General features: G+C 39.3%; 1 protein-coding gene across 4 annotated transcripts in view; it reads right to left on the bottom strand.

Moving 5' to 3' along the window:
• slc8a2b (solute carrier family 8 member 2b) overlaps positions 1-21278 on the bottom strand; it is a 122330-nt gene that overhangs the window by 28493 nt on the left and 72559 nt on the right. For all 4 annotated transcript variants that reach the window (XM_055197443.2, XM_055197440.2, XM_055197442.2 and 1 more), the window contains exon 2: positions 4102-4567. In XM_055197443.2, the coding sequence (XP_055053418.2) occupies positions 4102-4482 (381 nt within the window). In that variant the 5' untranslated portion in view covers positions 4483-4567. The remainder of the gene's footprint in view (positions 1-4101; positions 4568-21278) is intronic.

Below are 21278 nucleotides of genomic sequence, written 5' to 3'. Positions count from 1 at the left end.
TTTCCGATTGTTTAAACTGTTTGTGTTTTCATTGCACCTGCAGTCGCTCAACCTGCCATGGCTCATTTGTTTCCTCAGGGATAAAGAATTCAGATGGAGTTTGTTTAGCTCGGTTTGGCTGCAGGCTCCGAAGCGTTTACGGTGCAGAAGTTCGACCGTCAGCATCCTCTCATTCAGTGAAGCACGACCTTGGCAACACTTTCCTTTAATAATTTGCAAAGTGCCCAACAGATACTGAGAGTAGCGGTCATGATGAGACATCTTTCAGATCCTCTGCGTGCATGAGATGCCTTCGGCAGGGAAGAACTAAGGCTACCGATCTTGTTATGTCCACAACCTTCACAATCCTTATTTACTTTATGATTTACGGCTGCACAGTGTGCATTCTCAACAATAGCTGCTTTTAAGCAATTGAGAGACACTTTTATGAAATGCCACAGATTGCATAGTGCATTTAAATTATGCACTTTATTACATGTTATGCTTATGCATTTGGCAGATGCTTTTATCCAAAGCGACTTAGAGTGCATTCAAGCTATATATTTTATCTATACGTGTGTTTCCTGGGAATCAAACTGACAACCCTGGCATTGTTAGCATCATCCTGTTACATCAACTATTTTATTTATTTTTTCCACACAGCCTGGTATACGTGGATACGACTGGTATCCGCAGCCAAATGCCCCAAAGAAAGTCAAACCTGTGCTACTCAACTAGCCAATAAGACACTAACCATATTAGCTCAAACACACTCCAATGCATTTTAGACATGTAGTGGACATGATGTGCCGGATGGCCTACATTGCATCAATGACACAAAGTCTGTGTGCCCTTTCTTCTCTAACATCTCTAGACTATTTTTGGTTAACCCTGATGCTGTTTATATGATGGCCACATTTCCCACGACCATGCAGAGGTGCCCTCGTGTTTTGACAAGGGTAAATGAAGCTTGTTTCTAAGGGGTGCTGTGATTAATGAGGTGGACTCAAAGTCTTGGTCTTGCCAAAGATGAACAATCTGAGAGAGAAAGAGAGCTACTGCACCAAAAATGATGACTTAATGGATTTTTGATTAATGTGGGAAACTGACAAAAAAAATTAGGGCACCATCATCGGCCTGTGGTTCCCAAATTGGGGAACGTAAGAAGACGATTGCGAAGGTAATGGTGTCGCAATGTCCTTGAACTTCCAGTAATTTTATCTACTGTATCTAGTAGCGGTGTAACGATATTTCGCAACACACCATATAATACCTGTCCGATATTGAACTATTTTATGTACTACGGCTATTGATGATAAATCCTTATCAATCTAAAATCACAGTTTGAGTCGATTATAACATGCATTTAAAAAAAGCGTCAAATATACTCATAATAAATATTTTTTATTAATACCTGTAAATGTTTGAAGAACAGCGATATAAATATGCTAGGGTGACCACCATATGTGCCATTCTTCCTGGACGCGTCCTAGCCAGGATTTCTAGTGCATCTTCCAGAAGTCATAATTTTTCGACCGCATACGTCATAGAGGATTATTATTATTGTTACAGAGAAGCAACTGTTACATTTTAAGGTACAAATGAAACTACAATTGTATGTCTTATGTTTTTAACTGAATGGTGTATGCGGTCAACAAATATGACTTCCGGAAGACGCACCGAAATCCTGGCCAGGACGAGTCCGGGAAGAATGGCATGTATGGTCACCCTAAAATATGCTTACACATTTCCTGGAGCTACTTGTGTAATTCTTGTGTAATTGGATTCTTCTTCTGCGGCGCAGATTGAGTTTCTGCACGAGAGCGCCATCTGGCTTTTGGATGTAGCGACATGTTACCATAATTCATTGCAGTGCAATAAATAAGAGAGCAAATCATTCCTTATCATTTACCAGTCAAATATGTAACTTGACAAGATGATTTCTCTTAACGACAAAAACAGGATTTTAATGCTAAGCATTCTTATGATATACGTATGCAGTGCCCCCCGAACCACTAGGGGGGCCACCTTTCTCTTAATTTTATGCACCATTGAACAGAACGATTAGCGAGTGACATTATTGTGCCATGAGAGCAATTCAAAAGCAGTCTGATCTTACAGTACTTTGATGTCATATGAGAATTGCTCTGTGCATACGATTGAAGATGCTTATCGACGTGCATCTTGATATAATGGGTATGGTTTTCTAACACTAAGTAAGCGTCCGGAGCAGAAAAGACAGAAAAAGCGCATGCCTGCATGATCAAATCACTGTATTATTTACTGCCATGCGAGCCACAAATTAAAGTGATAGTTCAACCAAAAAGGAAAATAATGTCATTAATGACTCATGTCATTCCAAACTATGTACGGTATACTGTCCATGTCCAGAAAGGCCATAAAAACATCATCAAAGTAGTCCATGTGACATCGGTGTTGAAGCATCGAAAATCCATTTTGGTCCAAAAATAACAAAAATTACGACTTTATTCAGCATTGTCTTCTCTTCCGCGTCTTTTGTGAAGCGCATGCGCGAGACTAAAGTCACGTGACTGCAGTGACATGGCTGATGTGTTATCCTCATTTATCCTTTTTTTTCCCAGTGTGTGTCTCCCTTAGACTGTAAACAAAGCCTGGGCGCACAAAAAACAAAACAAAATACAAAACAGCTGGGGCACACCAGATAACACGTCAGCCGCGTCACTGCAGTCACGTGACTTTAGTCTAGCGCATGCGCTTTACAACAGACGCAGAAGTGAAGACGATGCTGAATAAAGTTGTAATTTTTGTATTTTTGGACCAAAATGTATTTTCGATGCTTCAACACATTTTAACTGACCCACTGATGTCACATGGACTACTTTGATTATGTTTTTATTACCTTTCTGGACATGGACAGTATACGGTTACTAGATTTTCAATGGAGGGTCAGCAAGCTCTCGAACTAAATATAAAACATCTTAAACTGTGTTCTGAAGATGAACGGAGGTCTTACATGAGGGTTAGTCATTATTACATTATTTTCATTTTTGGGTGAACTATCCCTTTAAAGCTTGCCTAGCCGCGCAATGAGTAACACTGATCTAGCGAATATTTGCAACTGAGGTGTAATGGTTGCTTTACATGTTGTTTAATCACATTCGCAATCAAGTTTTTTTTTACTGCAGAATTAAGTATGAATAGTTTGCTTGCTATGTGAATACAATTTAAATCAGGCTGCTTCAACAGTCATTTTAAACTAAGTTGTTATTCTGACTAGGCCTCTTAAGCTGGCTTACTTTAACAAAGTGGTGAAATAAAATATTGACTATAGAAAACTAGCCTATACTTTATAAAAGCGACAGGTTTATGCAGCATGAGTCAGCAGAGGCGAGAGACGTGGGCGATCTTTACCAGACGAGTGCTGACGAAAATCATCCAGCACCCTGCAAGCAATTGCATACCATTAAACGATCAAAGGCTGAAGAGCCATGATTATTTTTTGGTTTTATAACTGCAATTACTTTCGAAGCTCCAGCTCGACTGAAGGAGATGTTTTTAAAGAAAGTCTGTAAAATGATTTTAATGCAACTATTTTCTTTACAATGATGTTTAAATCTGTGACTGATGAAAAACTAAACATAAAAGTGCAAACAGAAGCAAAGAAAGTAATATAGCCATGGAAATATAAAGAATTTTCATTTTTGGGTGAACTATTAAGAAAATAGATCAAATGTACAGTGCCAGCCTGACAATGTCCTTTTTGCTATTAAGAACATTCAAGGACATTTTGGAAAAAAAACAAAAGTAGTTAATGTGAATAGCAAACAAACAAACACAATTTAACGCTTTATAAAACATCTGTGCTAAAACAATGCAATTATTTAAAGTTGACCTTACTGAAAAAGTAGCCAAAACCAGACTAAGCTCTCATCCTGGTTTTAGCTAGTTTAGCAGGCTGGTTTAGAGGGGTTTTGGCCACTTTTTTAGCTGGTCTTAAAAGTAGCTGGTTCAAGATGGTCCTCCCAGCTTGGTCAAGCTAAAAAAGTGGCCAAAACCAGCACTTGTTTTTTTAGTAGGGGAGGTCTACGAAACAAATCAACATGCATGAGAATAAGATTTGTTTTCTTAGTAATAACTCACCTGGGATGTGATAACCTCTATGGAAGCCATGAATCGATCAGCGATGATTGACACTCCCAGAAACATGTACATGAGACAGACAAAATAGATGACGGCCCTGGCGATCTGTTCTGCGAGACCCGGATTCAGAGGTTTCCAAACCGGCAAAATAATTCCAGGGTTGCACTTGACCAGGTCAGAACACTTCTTGTTTTGAACAGTGCTGTTGTAACTTTCATTCAGGTAACTGTAAAGTTTTGTGGAAAATTCTGTGGGAGAGAAGGAGGGCTGGAGAGACGGTCCTTCGCGGTGAGACTCCGGAACGCAGGACGGAGGAAGAGAAAGGACGACAAACAGGAACAGGAGGAGGCAGGGAGAGCATCGAGATGAAAAGAGAGCCATGGTCTCGCTCCTCAGAGTCTTCTAGAGTTCAGAGGAGGAGAGATGAAAGAGATGCACGAGGTGAGGAATCAGCCCACCACGGGACCTGTGGAGAAGAGAAAACGGATCAAATCAAACTTCAACAAGGTTTAATGGAAAGAAAACCGAATATTAGGCTGTCAGCAGGAAGACGAATCTTCACAATTGAATGTAAAGACCTTCTGCCTGCAGCAGTATTGAACTGCTTGGCAGTTTTTCAATGTGTGCCTGCAAATAAAAATGCATCAAAGCATGCAATGCATTCTCAGTATTGCCACAACTATAGCGGACACTGCATACTTGTGTAAAGCGTGTTAAAGGAACATGCCCACATTTTGGGAATTTAGCTTATTCACCGTATCCTCCAGAGTTAGATAAGTCCATACATACCTTTCTCATCTCCGTGCATGCTGTAACTCTGTCCGACGCAGCCCCCGCCAGCCTAGCTTAGCACAAAGTCCGGAAGTGAATGGCCCCAGCCAGCACACGCTCCCAATAAGTGACAAAACAACGCAAACATTTTCCTATTTATGTGTTGTGATTTGTATAGTCACAGCGTGTACAAATAACAAGGTCATATGAGAAATAGCCATCTTTTAACAGTATACATACTGGGAACTATATTCTCTGAAGGCAAAGCACTGCTACTTGGGCGGAGTGATTTGCTCGGAGCAACCGAGAAGCCCAGTGGTGAGGAGCAGAGAGTTCGGTCAGAGTTGTTGTGCAAATCACTCCGCCCATGTAGCAGCGCTTCGCCCTCTGAGAATATACAGTATGTATACTGTTAAAAGATGGCTATGTCTCACATGAACTTGTTATTTGTACACAGTGTGACTACACAAATCACAACATATAAATAGGTTCGCGTTATTTTGTCACTTATTGGGAGCAGTTTGCTAGCTGGAGCCATTCACTTTCAGTCTTTGTGCTAAGCTAAGCTAGTGGGGGCTGCGTCAGACAGAGTTACAGCATGCACGGAGATGAAAAAGGTATGTATGGACTTATCTTTCTCTGGAGGATACGGTGAATAAGCTAAATTCCCAAAATGTGGGCGTTCCTTTAAAGTAAACCAATTTACCCATGAAAATCACCAGCATTTTATAAAATCTAATGCAAACCTTTGCTGGTTTATAGAAATAAAAATCTATTCTACTGTAAAAGTTTAGATGTCTTTATTAAAACATTTTTAAACATCTTTAATAAAAATCTGGTCTTCTGCAACAGGCTAGTTCACACTAAGGCTGCACAATATTGTTTTTAGATGGCAAAGATAAATCTGTGAGCTACATAAGAAATGCAGGGCAAAAGTTAATCCTCTTATGTGGCGTTCACACCAGCCGCGGTAGATGCACAAAAATGCACTATTCACGCGTAGTTGGACACTTGAGCATTTTGAGTTTACTTGCTTCATTCGCGCATGAAATTCTAGTCATTTGAGACCAGACATGGGGACTTGTGACTTGGTGACTTGGACTCGAGTCGACTCGAGTCGCTATTTTTGTGACTTGTTACTTGACTTGACAAAAAATAAAATACTTGAGACTTGACTCGGACTTGGAAGTTAAAGACTCGGGACTTGACTTGACTTGAGACACGATGACTTGAATGACTTGAGTGTTAATCACATCATGTTTTCAGTTTAAATATAAAATATATAAATTATTTAAAAAAATTAAGTTGACCAAGCTGGAGCGCCGGCTGAGAATGCCGTTGTCATGACTAAAAAGACACTATCATCCGTCATGCCCTCGCGTACCTTACGCACACCACGCCCACTTAGATCAAATATCAACATGTCAGCCGGAGGGGTACAAAGTGTCATCGCTTTTGGCTTCAACAAGATGGCAAAAGACGAACAGTGCGTTGCAAGACATGCAACATTAAAATCACGGACAGCCAGACGACAACCATTTTGCCCAGAGTAGAATGCCATTAACTGCTTGTCAATTTGTTAATATCTGGTTAGTTGGTGGTTAGCTAATGCAATAATAGCTAAAGTAGCCCTCATCATAGTGTGTTGGGGACAAATGTGGGCCAAATAATTTGTATTTATTTTTTTTAATACTTCCCTTGATCTGAGCGGCACGAGACTTGGCTACTTTTTTAAGTTTGCCACCTGAACACACACACACAGACACACACACACAAAGAAAAATGACTTGATTCTACAATGTTAGGGGTGGTTCACATGTCGCGTCTTTTGCGCGCCCAAGTTCGTTATTTCAAATGTAGGCGCGCGAAGGGAAGATACGCGTTGCGACGCGCTCGTTTTTTCTGGCCGCATGTTTGAGAGAGAGCGAGAGAGCGTGTGTGTGTCTGAGAGAGAGAGGAGAAATGTAACAAAGTTTAATGTTGTCGGTAAACTGTGTTTAAGATGTTATTTGTTTTATGGACTCAATGTTGAAAATTCCAAACATTTCAAACACAGTTGGCAGAAGTGAAAAACAAATAATTGATGAAGTTACAATTTTGTTTGATTCCATGATGTATTTTACTCAACATGCAAATCCAAATGCTTGTAATTTCCTGATAGTTACTTTCTATATCTGTCCTTTCACTTTATTAAGATCAGATTCTGCAGGTAAAATTACAATAATAAGGTGACTTGACTTGGACTTGACTTGACCTACTACAGGACTTGACTTGACTTGATATAGCCTGTGACTCGACTTGACTTGACTTGCCCAAGAAAAAAAATACTTGGGACTTACTTGAGACTTGAAGGTTCAGACTTGAGACTTACTTGAGACTTGTACATGTGTGACTTGGTCCCATCTCTGTTTGAGACATTCACGTGGCAATTCGCGTCATGGAAGGGGCTTCTGCAACTCTGCTCTCTTTCTGTGATCGCGTCACTACTAGAGCAATCTTCTGATTTGTTAACGCGGCGTGAATATCCGCCAAAGTTCAGATTTTTCAACGTGTTTCCCGCAACAACGTCAATTTGCGAAATCGTCATGCAGCGTGGTACACACCAATGGCGGCTAATGACGCAGAACGTTTTTCTGCATTATAGCTTTATAGCATTATTAACTAACTAAAAACAAAACTTATTTTTAAAACAAACACTTGAATTTACATCAGCGTGATAAAAACTACAGTAAATGACAGAAACCAACTTCGGAAAAAGATAATTGAAGTGTAATTAAATTGTTTAGTTGGTCTTAAGTCCCATTGAATAACATGGGGTCGGCGGGGTTTATGACCTATACTAGGACCTGGAGGGGACGTTTTGGTTTCACTTTTCAGGGCTTGTGCGGCATGCTTGTACACCACTGATAATATATTTATGTCGATTATATTGCATTTCTATCAAGAGATCCTCCTAGAAGTTACACATTGCACCTTTAAAAAAAGATTTTCAAGACATCCAATGAAGCCGTCCAATTCCTCACATATCGCAATATATATGCCAGAGGGAAAAAAAAATTATGCAAATATCGCAATTTTAAACCCATGTACACCCCAAAATCATGAAAGCCTTGTTCATACTGTACATGCAGGCACACATGATGGATTTTACCAAAGATAAAAGCAAATCTTTGTCCTTGATATGATTCAAGAAAAACACAGACTCAAAAACAGACCTTGGTTAAGGTGAAATTATTTCTTTCTAGATGAAAAACAACACATCAAGGACAGAAGTGTACTGCTGCTGATGTGTATACAGTACATTATAGCAAAAAAAAAAAACACAGAAATATGAAAAAGCAGCAGCAGATGTTTGGACAGGTTGCAGTTTTATGTTCACTGCAGGTATCAGAGATAAGCAACTTTGTGTATGGATTTTATTAATGGAAGACAGCCAAACATAGACATCAGACATCTCTCTCATAGCTTTCATTGAGTCATATTTCATTTGAGAATAAACTCTGTCTCAGGGATTTCTTCTACAGTTAATTAAGAAATTAAATTCCAACAAAATCCTACAAAAATTAGCAAGGTTCATTAGCAAAGGTCATTGGTTCGATCCATAGACCGTATAAAACATGGACGTGGTGTCTGTGGCGTCATCCATAGGTTTCTGAAGAGCATTTTTGATGACCAAAGTGGGTGGAGCCGTTTTGGCAGTGCCTCACTTCGGATAACCAAAAATGGCCAAAGAGGCAGAACGTGGGTGTAGCCAAGGTGCCTTGTTGCCAAAACCACACCCACCTAACTTGACGGTTGTGACAGTATCGGTGATCCACCTGTCACTCAAGGGGACATTCCCTTGATTATGCAGAACTTTAAAGCTTAAAGAGCACCTATTTCATTGCTAAAAACTTTATTTTGTGTATTTGGTATAATACAATGTGTTTGCGTGGTTTATGGTTAAAAAACTAATTATTTTCCACATACTGCACATTTTTGTAGCTGCAGATTTCACTCTCTTACTGAAACGTACAGATTTGAAAAGCGCTGTGTCCCTGATTGACCAGCTAAACTGTATGTTGTGATTGGTCTGAATACCTCTGATGTCAGCCAGAAATGTGACGCTCTTTACCATGTTTGAAAGATTCGCCCACAATGTAATGCTAATAGGGGTTAACTTACAGGCTGTGAGTCAAAGGGGGAGGAATTATGATAATGTCAGTCTTGCCTACATGACCAATCCCAGAAAGTAAACTGTTGCCTACAATCCGTGTGTTTATTGTAGTCCAAGAAAAGAGATTTTCGTTGGAGACGATAACTCGCATCATCGTTTACTTTGGGGTTTGTACCTTTTGCATATCGTTAACATGTACTAACACACACTTACACAACAAAGGAAATATAAAATCGTGAATCGGACCATAGGTGCTCATTAATATAATTTAAACAGATGAGTTGTTACTAAGTGAAAAATTAGCTATATAGACCAAAACCACCTATTGTACCAGGTTTTAAACATATTTGTTTCTGCAGTAAAGTTGGACATTTTAACATGGGAGGGCTATGGGATTGACTCCCTTTTGCAGCCAGTCTCTGGCGCCAGTCGATAAATTGCAGTTTAAGTCACTTCTGTGTTGGATTGATGAGAGAGACCTTAAGGTTGCCCCTTGGTTCGATCCGAGTGAAGATGCATACTGATTTAAAAAATGAACACCATTATAATGCAGTGTATGTCACATTGGATAAAGCGTCTGCCAAATGCATGAATGTAAAGAGGAAGATTTACTGCAGATGTCAAATACATATACTGACTAAAAATGAATTCATGCAGAAAAAGACTGAACGTATGTTTAATATCTTTAGTAATATATTTGTACATAAAACACACACACACACGGTAAATTAGTTTTTGCATTTTAAAGAGTGTCCATATTCTCATTATACAATTGTCTATTTCCAAGAGTAACGGCGTCTAACACAAAGCCTCAAGTGCTCTCAATCTCACCCCTGTCTCATTCAGAATACTAATACAGTAAAACAGAGCAGCTTTGTTTGCATGTTTAACGCAGTGATGGGTTGCAGTGAGGTTACCACGTCTGTTTTCTCATTAACAAAGCATCTTTCTCTCGCTCTCTCGCTCCTTTGGCCGTCCAACTTCATTCTCTCACTTTACTTTCCTTCACCACAATGTATGACTGCAGCAGACCCGTCAATCACAGACAGCAGAAGCCCAATATAGCGGTCGAGTGAAGACTGAGTCATACGTGAGCCAAAATAACCTGAATGAAGAACAACTTTCTTTACAAACACACAATGACGGAGGAATACATCATGTTTTGTTGTTCACAGAAGAGGGAGGATGGCACAAGTATCCAGCTCACTGCCTATATGACTGTATAATGACAGAAATTAAATTCAATCCAAACACATACAGACTTCCAGTATCTGCAAATCTAGTTGCATCAGGGTATGAAACCGATAACAATATTAAAACGTCAACCAGTGCGGAAACAAACTCAACGTGACCTGCACACTGAACAAACTTTTCAAAGAAATAATGGGGAAAAAGAAATCACTGCTGGGTGATGAATACTTGGGTGCTGTTGCCAGAGTATTGGTGTTGTTTATATGCACAGTCTTTCCTCCGATATGCACGCACGGTTAGGTAAATGCATAAACGTTTTCTTTTATTGGGGAAAGGTCATAAACAGCTAAAGCAAAATCTGATCGGCACTTTGCATGCACTTTTAATGTGTGCATGTCCCCACGCTAAATGTCACAAACAGAAGCATAAAGTAACACATGAAAGTCTGCTCTCGACTCATGCCGTTACTGGAGAAATTGCAAATTTTAAAACTTGTCTTACATTTACAGGTTCTTCAGACATGATAAGAGATACAACAGTATCGCTTTTGACAGATTCCTTCTGGCTTTTTTAATGAATAGGCGGATTATAGGCCACGTCACTGTCTGTGAGAAACCTGACAAATCTCCAAATTCCCCATAAATTATATTTTCAGCATAGCCGGTTTATATGTAAGGAATAATTGACGACGGGCCATTGAATTATAAGAAAATAATGCACACCCAATGTGGTAATGCAGCACGACGCGAAGCGATAATTTTCAAATAATTCAAAGAACCGGAGTCAATTGTTCCGCTTATACCATGGTTATCACAAACATTGCTCTGGTGCCTATTTGTAAGACATTTGAAAAGTTAGTTGTGCGGTTATCAAAAAATAACGCATACCCGTGGAACATTTCTCAACCAGAATAAAGCATTCAAAAACAGAATATCTGCTTATTTTGCGCATTTATTTATTGTAAATGCACTGCTCATAGTTAAAGATTTACTTGGGTGTTGCTACTGTAAGTAATGCTTACTGGTTTTTATGGTACGCTGCCTGGATCTGTCATTTTTATCAGGCATGATTTGTGATTCAGTATATACAATAAACAGGGCACGACGTTTCAAACCGCAGTTTAATAGTTTGATTAAGGGGTGTATTCAAATGACAAATAACCGTAAGTATGGGCAACAAAAATAACGATGTGCGCATTAGCAAACCACAAATAAATGCAATGTGAGCTCTTTATTGTTTATACTGTATATACAGTGTCCATTAATGGTCTGGCAATGTAAGCTCTTGCTTATCATGCCAATAAAGCTTTTAGGAAGGAGTGAGTGAGTGAGTGAGTGAGTGAGTGAGAGAGAGAGAAAGTGAGAGAGAGAGAGAGAGAGAGAGAGAGAGAATTGGGGGGGTCCTGCTTATAGATATTCCCCCCACGACCAGGACGTTTCCATAGCGACTCCAAAGAAGGGCTAGTAGGAGTGATCTATCAAAAGGAATGAAGCAGAAAGAGAGAGAGAGAGAGAGAGAGAGAGAGAGAGAGAGTCAGGATGACAGTATAAGACACTTCATTATTGAATTGCAAGCACACAGTAATTGGGTTGATCCTTCTAATCCTGTCAAGATCATGCTGAATTACATTTCACTGCAAAACAGGAAAAAAACGAAAACGTTTGTGCCATTTGCAATATTACATTTTACTACTAACTATAACTATTAATTGTTTAATGTTTTATTTGCATTAAAAGCGCGAAGCCCAATTATAATTCCTAAACATTCGTTCACTTTTCTATCACAGGACATTTTAACAATAATTAATAGGGTTTTTCTCATAGGAGTTTGTTTCCACCCCTGGGGAGTCAGCTGACATTGGCTTAACTTAGCACTCTCTTCTATACGTTACATTATTACTACGCTCGCTAGCCGCTGACTATTAAATGTGAAATTATTTCCTTGCATTGAAAGCGCAAAGCCTAAAAATATTTCCTAAACATTTGTTCACTTTTCTATTACCATACATTTTAACAATAATTAATAGGGTTTTTCCCCTAGGAGTTTGTTTCCACCCCTGGGGAGTCAGTTGACATTGGCTTAACTTAGCACTCTCTTCTATACGCTACATTATTACTATGCTCGTTAGCCACTGACTATTAAATGTGATTATTTCTTTGTATTGAAAGCGCAAAGCCCAAATATATTTCCTATCACCGGACATTTTAACAATAATTAATAGGGTTTGCTCCTAGGTTTTTTTTTCAACCCCTGGGGAGTTAGCTGACATTGGCTTAACTTAGCGCCCTCTTCAAAACGTTACATTTACTATGCACGCTAGCCGCTGTATTCTGCTGCTTATGTTGTCCATCGATTTTTCTGTGTTTTCTCCTGCATCTGCTTTGAAACAATTCAACAATTGTGAAAAGCGCTATATAAATAAAATAAAATTGAAATTTTAAAGACTACTTTTAAGCATATCCTTATTTTTACCTCTTACAGCAACAGTACACATTGACAGTATTTCTTTTAGTGCACTACAATAAAGAAAAACTACTGTATGACAGTAATGAGAATCACAATACAAATTACCAAAAATAAGAACACAACATGTCCAGATGCTTTACAGTAACTGGAGCAATTGCTTGTTAAGAAAATGATGTCACAGTGCAAGACATATTATTGGCTTTAAAAGGCTTCATGTAATTCTATGTTATTTTTCCCCTTTGTGTGACCTGGACATGTTTTTGTTAGATTCACTATAATACATCCTCTCTCTCTCTCTCTCTCTCTCGCTTTCTCTCTCTCTCTCTCTCTCTCTCTCTCTATCCCTCGCTCTCTCTCTCTCTTTCAAATACAAACATTCCCACGTGCACAGTGATTCATCCGTTTAGCTGTTTCAGCAAGTGCACTCATCCATAGCACTCTTACCACAGCCCAGACGCACACACACGCACACGCACACGCACACACACACACACACACACACACACACACACACACACACACACACACACACACACACACACACACACACACACACAGTGACCGCAGCACGCTTACAGACACAGTGACCGCAGCACGCTTACAGACACACACTGACCGCAGCTCTTTCTCTCTCTCTGTCTCACACACATGCACGCATGCACGCACACAAACACACACACACACACAAACATACACAAACTGATGCAGTGTTTCTTTTCAGGCTATTCTGCTACCAATTGAACAGTTTATCTTACATAAGCGAGTTATATACACTCTTCAGACACACACTGAGATACAAAATTTCTTCTACTGACATAAGACATTTGATAATATATGCCTGCCCTGGAAAGAGAGGGATTTGCTAATGTTACCCAAAGACATTGTAAATTCATCTAAATCGATCCTCCTAATAAACATTTTTCTTTAGAAGAGCCTTTAATCATTACTGTGTTGTATTGTTAAACTCTGTTTATATGTTGTTATGTCTACTTTATTACAAATCCTTATGAAGCCACTTGTATTTGTGGCTTTATACTTTTTTATATTCTCCACATTATATATGTTAGCATGAAATATGTATTGGGAATATCTTCTGCTTGCATCCATGTGATGGGAATCATGCAGGGCGCTTATACTGAAATCTCCTCAGATACCACTGTTGGTGACATCCACAGGGCCGGCGTGCATCACTGAGCATGTCTGTACACATTTACACATTACAGTGCGCTTTTAGAACCAATATGACATTTTAGCTTGGCCCTGGGAAGCTGGCAAATCCTGACTCAGATCCTAGTTTAACCTTTCGAGAACAGGAAGACGGCAATCTAACAGCATGTCATCATTGCTGAAGGAGTTATGAGGGGATGAGAGGAGCTCAGATACAAACTCTACTTAAATCTTTACGTTTTGAACCTTGTTCCTGGGCAATGTATGATTTTGCCCAGATTTATTGTAGGGTCTGATATAATTGTTTTATGGTGTGATCGTTACTCAAGTCTCTGACATACCAACCCACACTGATGTTTTGTCCTTGTACTGTGATTGTTTATTATTTTAATTTAACAGCTATTGAAAGAAAACTCAGAGAATAAAATTATGTCCCAGTGCGATCTCGACCTTGTTTGAGGTCAAATGAAAAGCATTTTTCTTTGATATTGCTAAAGATTGTGGGAAAGACATTTGATGTTCTTTATGTGTCCATGCAGAGCTTTGCTCGTTCTTCTTTGCCTTCGCCCGACAACCGGGCATCATACCAATGTATGGGGCTCTGCACACACGCACAACTCCTACAATTATTTTGGAATTAATTTTGAACATGCCCATCGGAAACTCTATTTATAATGTTATCTATGCACAATCTCTCTCTCTCATGCATGCACGCACGTACACAATAACAATTATGTGATATGAGAAGGCAATATTTTCAGATGAATCTCAGATGTACAGTTTTAAATTTCTCACACCCATTAGAGTGAAACACTCTATTTGATCACAATGGTATCGGATGCTGGCTCTAATGCTACGAGAGTATTTGACACTAGAAGTTGTCCGATGCTAGATAAGAGCCTGACACTAGAAGAGTGTTAGGAAGAGTGTCTGATGTTAGGAGAGTGTCTGATGCTAGAAGAGTGTGTCTAGAAGAGTGTCTGATGTTAGGAGAGTGTCTGATGCTAGAAGAGTGTGTCTAGAAGAGTGTCTGACACTAGAAGAATGTTTAGAAGAGTGTCTAATGCTAGAAGAGGGGCTAGAAGAGTGTCAAGAAGAGTGTCTGCCGCTAGAAGATTGTCTAGAAGAGTGTCTGACACTAAAAGAGTGTCTAGAAGAGTGTCTGACACTAGAAGAGTGTCTAGAAGAGTGTCTGACATTAGAAGAGTGTCTAACAGTAGAAGAGTGTCTAGAAGAGTGTCTGACACTAGAAGAATGTTTAGAAGAATGTCTAATGCTAGAAGAGGGGCTAGAAGAGTGTCAAGAAGAGTGTCTGATGCTAGAAGAGTGTCTAGAAGTGTCTCCCACTAGACTGTTGTCTAGAAGAGTGTCTGACACTAGAAGAGTGTCTAGAAGACTGTCTGACACTAGAAGAGCGTCTAGAAGAGTGTCTGACACTAGAAGAGTGTCTAGAAGAGTGTCTAACAGTAGAAGAGTGTCTAGAAGAGTTTCTGATACTAGAAGAGTGTCTAAAAGCGTATCTGACACTAGAAGAGTGTCTAGAAGAGTGTCTAACAGTAGAAGAGTGTCTAGAAGAGTTTCTGATACTAGAAGAGTGTCTAGAAGCGTATCTGACACTAGAAGGGTGTCTAGAAGAGTGTATAATGCTAGAAGAGTGTCTAGAAGAGTGTCTTATGCTAGAAGAGGGACTAGAAGAGTGTAAAAAGAGTGTCTGACAGAAAAAGAGTGTCTCGAAGAGTGCCTGACACTAGAAGAGTGTCTAAAAAGAGTGTCTGCCACTAGAAGAGTGTCTAAAAGAGTGTTTGTCACTAGAAGATTGTCTTGAAGAGTGTCTGACACTAGAAAATTGTCTAGAAGAGTGTCTGACACTAGAAGAGTGTCTAGGAGAGTTTCTGACACTAGAAGGGTGTCTAGAAGAGTGTCTAATGCTAGAAGAGGGGCTAGAAGAGTGTAAAGAAGAGTGTCTGACACTAGAAGAGTGTCACAAAGAGTGTCTGACACTAGAAGAGTGTCTAGAAGTGTCTGACACTGGAAGACGGTTGAGAAAGTGTGTCTGACACTAGAAGCGTGTCTAGAAGAGGGTCTGACCCTAAAAGAGTGTCTAGAAGAGTGATACACACTAGAAGAGTGTCTAGAAGAGTGTCTGACACTAAAGCAATTAAGCGTTAGCGATAACTTGCAATGAGTCTGTTACAGCGCTGTGGAGGAATTTTGGCCCACTCATCTTTGCAGAATTGTTGGAATTCAGCCACATTGAAGGGTTTTCGAGCCTTTTTAAGCTCATGCCACAGCATCTCAATAGGATTGAGGTCAGGACTTTGACCAAGCCACTCCAAAGTCTTAATTTTGTTTTTCTTCAGCCATTCAGCTGTGGACTTGCTAGTGTGTTTTGGATCATTGTCCTGCTGCAGAACCAAAGTTCGCTTCTTGGAGTAATTTTGTTCAACTGGACACTCTCGGAGAGGGTTCAGCACAGTTCCATTATTTCGCCATTTGTGAATAATGGGTCTTTATGTGGTTCACTGGAGTCCCAAAGCTTTAGAAATTGCCTCATAACCTTTAACCGATATTGATAGATCTCAAAAACTTTTTTTCCTTTTTTCATTTGTTCCTGAATTTATCTTGATCTCAACGTGTAGCTTTTGATGATCGTTTGGTCTACCTCACTTTGTCAACCAGCTCCTATTTAAGTGATTTCTTAGAGCACTTTTTCACACAGGGCCATGTGGTTTAAAACCTTAGTTTAAAAACTGTGCATGTTGTGTTTACTTGTGTTATCTTTGATTGAAATTTAAATTTGTTTCATGATCTCAAACATTAAAGTGTGACAACATGCAAAACAATTTAAATCAGAAAGGGGGCCAGCACTTTTCACACCACTATGTGCCTAATGTTATAAGTGTATGACTAATGTTGTCCCTGATGCCAGAGGGACATGTGGTTTTGACATCAAGCAGCTAAACTGAAGCTGTTGCTTTGACTGTGCCCTAAAAGCCGAAAACAGTTTATTGCTGCTTTCAAATTATGCTTACAGAGACAAGAAACATCCCAGCTATAAATGGCTTCACATTAACATGCTAAGCTGTAATCACCAGGAAAACAGGATAACATTTGCATATGCTCAATATAGATTATTATTAGCAAATAAGCCTGAACACACTTGACACAGACACTGCCATCAAACAGACAAACTACCCCATAGTCCACAGCGCCGTTCCTCTATAGTAACTACACGTGTCAGAATCCTGCTAAATATAGCAGATTTAATTAAAGCTCATTAACAGGATTAATGCAAAGGTTGAAGTCATTACACTGTACAATTCAACACCGAAACCTCACAGCTGCTGAACGGATGTAACAGTTGAGTTATTATTGTGTCAGTGAACTGATTAAAGAGAACACAGGTCATTTGTTTCATCTGATATTAATAGGGGTTTAATATTTGATGTTTAATATGAAAGGATGAGACTGTGGGAAGAAGCAGCGCAAGGGAAGAAATGACAGATATGTATTACGTTTTAATGAACGAACAATGCAAGGATTAATGATAAAGGGGACCGTTCATCAACTTCTATGTTTTAAACCCATCTGATTTTCTTTCAAATAAAACAAAAGGAGAAATTTTGAGGGCATTGTTTCGTGCAATTACAATAAACAATAATGATTCAAAATCACCACAAAATGATCATCAGACGGCCTACATGATTCACGCGCTATATCCAATCATCTCCCATTTATTAGAATCAGTGATGGCTTGTGTTCAGGCCAAAAACAATAAATGAACGATCAAAGCCAGATTCATTTTATTCTCAATTCCACACTCCACAAATCCACTGCCAGCCGTACTGGAAGGCTGAAAGTGGAAATTGAATGTTCGTGCATCCTCTTGATTTAATGGCATATGACTCTTCAGCAGGTGGCACTGGGGCGTGTGACTCTCCTGCAGCTTCTGGCACGACGGCTCGCAAATTTGCTGATACTGATGTCTTGCTTTAATGTTCTGCAGTACGCATGGCATCATAAAATGGGCTTAATAGACCCTGACGGCTAAGATCAGAAACTCTTGTGCTCTCTGGAGTGAAGATCACATTAAAAGCCTTACGTTTCTGCAGATATCAGCTTTTAACAGAATCTAACATAGGAATGGACACGAATGAACAGTGAAATGTATTTTAAAAGTGCATTAATACTTTAGGTATACAGTAAATGTACATTTGTAGCAGCATGTTGCAATGCATTCGATGACAAAAGGGATTAGGTTGGACGAAATAGGAAATTGTTTTTAAATGGCAATAAAGCGAACCGTTACATTTCCTCCAAAATCATTTCTGTCAGACTGACTGGATATTTCATCGCTCAACTGGCCAGAGCTCAATAATGTGCAATACTAACAACCTGTTTACCTCTGCACACTCGAAAATAAACCTGTTAAAACCTTACTGAAGGAGAAGCCTGAGGTTTTATAAGAATAAAGGTCACTCAACTCATGTAATTTATAATAGAAAAGGGAACAAAACTGCCGGGGTCTTTAACAGCTCGGCTCTTGATGTTTCCTGCATCGCATTATCACCGGAAAGCAGATATTAGTTTCACCTTCTGTACTGCTGGAATTTTAGCATAAATACTATGCAAATCATCATGCTTATGCAATTGCAAAGTTAGAAGTTTTGAACAGCAGTTTGCCAAACAACCTCAAAGTCATTATATACACATTTACTGTAATTAAATGACGATACAGTACGCAGTGTGCTCACAAAAATATGCATGGTTTACAAAGTACTGCAGAAACAGTAAAGCCTATGACGTGCACATGGAGTTAACGACTAACAAGTCTTTAATTTCAGTGGAAGCTTGGCAATATTCCGTGACACAAGTGAATGTTGGCTACAGGAAGTGGGCGTGTCCAGCTACATGACAAATTTAAGAACAACTTCATGCTTCACTTTTGAGATTGACAAACAATGATATTGAAGCATCCGTCTATTGTCATTTGGAGCGCCAGCTAATAACCTTATTCAAAAAGAAACTAGCGACAAACAGTGACGAAGTAAGCAACAAGACACACCCCCTTCCTGTCGCCAAGGGTGACTGTCGCTCGTGTCTGCGAGCTTCCATTGAAATTAAGAAGTTTGTGTCGCTCTGCCTTGATAGTTGCTGGCGGTGTGCATGCAGCATAACTGTACGTTCACACCACCGCCGGGAAGAGTGTCAAAAAACGCTCTGGCTGCCCTGCCAACGACACTATAGATAAAGTGTAGTGGACGCTCTGACGCTCGAATGCATTCTCTGGTATCCCCTCAAGCGGCGGTTTCTGCCTTCCAATTGGTTGCCCCTGAACAGCATCATAGCTCATTACCATAAAGTTGAGCTTTATTTAGGTGCCGTTCGAGTGAAAAACACTAGGTGCGTATAGGTTCTTGTCACATGACCTGCGGTGCGCTTGACGCATTCTGAAAAGTTGAAATGTTTTTAACTTGATGCCGTGCTGATGTTAATGTTTTTAACTCGAGCTACCGCATAGCCTCCATTATGAGCGTGCATACCGCGAACTTCAGTGCGCAAAAGACGCAATATGTAAATCACCCCTTAAACTTTGCTCGATGCTCACACTGTCCAAGTTGCACCGTGCCACTGCTTGCCACCGGCTCTTATTGAAAAAGAATGACTTTTGGCCACTTTGTTGGTGTGAATGCACAGTAAGTATTATGCTATAACAGTGAGAAGTATGCTATCTGGTTGTTAAGTGATGACGTATGAAATGCTGTTTCCGGGTCCATACCTCCACTCATTTCAACAGAGGGTATTATTTAAACAGCTGATTATTAGCACTATTTATTCATAGCACACATTTAAAGGGACAGTAAGTAGGGTTTTAAGTGTTTTATTAATCAAAATCAATGTCTTTATTCATAAATATGTCCTAATTAGAGTCAAATGACCTCTGCCAGTGATCTGATTCTTTGTAAGCTTAGAATTTCTTCTCTTTACTTACATTGAACGGGTAAGTCCAATGAGGCTTCCATGTCGTTACGCCATATTGATAAACTATAATAGCAGAGAGGGACAAAAAACACTAGCCTACCAACGCGTTTTCATTTAGAACACATGAACCAGCCAAAACGGACAAGGAGATCAGTGAGTACATAACGGATACCATAGTTGCAACACGCATTTGGAAAAGCGAGGCGCTAGAGAGCACTGTTCGTTTGAATGCAAAATACAACTTCAACACTAGATGGCGGTAAATCCTACTGTTTGTCCCTTTAAGAAAAAAATGTATAAACTCACGTGTAAACTGCCGTCTCAGGCTCCCAGAATCAAAGACATCAATATATTAATAATTCATAAAAAAATCAATGTCCATAAATCCATGTCTGTTCATCTCGGATTTTGTTAAGGAGATAAAAATTAGGACTGGGTGTTTTTGGTAGTTTTTCATTATGATACAAGTGTATAATAGACCGTGATTTTTGTTATCTCTCTATGACATCTGTTAGCGGTTGGACCTGGAGTTGGCACATGACGTTAGACTTGGCAACCGGATACTAAACACAGTAGAGAAAAAAAAACTCACCCATAAACCAAAAATAAAAATGGTCAAAAAATTTTCTAAGCTGACCTGTTAAAAAGGTCCAAAATGTACCATCATGTATACATTTGGTACCAATGTGTACCTTTCTGACAGTGTATCATGTGTCAGTCCAAATGACATATGATAGTAATCAACTGGTTAAGATCAGAAAATGACAGATGGTGCTTTACAATCCGCTCCAGTCCAACAGCAACACAAAACCCTTCATGCCGTGAGGCCAAAGATGATAAACAGATTAAATTACAAAACTGTGCAGCCAAACATTTTGGCTTGTTAAAATTTTTTCATCATGCACCAATTTCACAATACTCCACAAACAAAAAATGTCCCCGTTTGAATGGAGTTTATTAGATAACAGCAGACAGTAATGAGATGAATTAAGGTCAGAAAAACATGTGTGAGTCTAGATAAAGCATCCATTGTTTCTCCTGAGGCTGGTAGGGTGTCAAGTGTTGAGGATATTGATGGTTCATTTAAACAATCTCTCTAAAACAGACAATATTATACATGAGACGATGTCATTTACCATTTCACATTATAACTCTCATCTGAAATGACCCAACAGAACGCAACAATGACCACCAATGTTATAAACAGCTTTGAACCTTCAAGTATTTCTTCAAACCATAAAGAGTTTCAAATCGAACCAGTGAGCTCATAACAATTCATCTAAACCAAATCATACTTAACAATTGGGAAAAGGTTTAATGAGGGAATGAATGCTCCACGCTTGAAGCACAGCGAATGATGCAACAATGCTACAAAATAAAACTATTGACCATCAGTATAAAACACCATAAATGCTTCATGGTAATAAACATCTGCGATGCTATT

The sequence above is a fragment of the Misgurnus anguillicaudatus genome, chromosome 24 (assembly GCF_027580225.2).
Source record: "Misgurnus anguillicaudatus chromosome 24, ASM2758022v2, whole genome shotgun sequence".
Classification (NCBI taxonomy): domain Eukaryota; kingdom Metazoa; phylum Chordata; class Actinopteri; order Cypriniformes; family Cobitidae; genus Misgurnus; species Misgurnus anguillicaudatus.
Note: the sequence above shows the minus strand (reverse complement) of the source record. Positions and strands in the feature narration are given on the sequence as shown.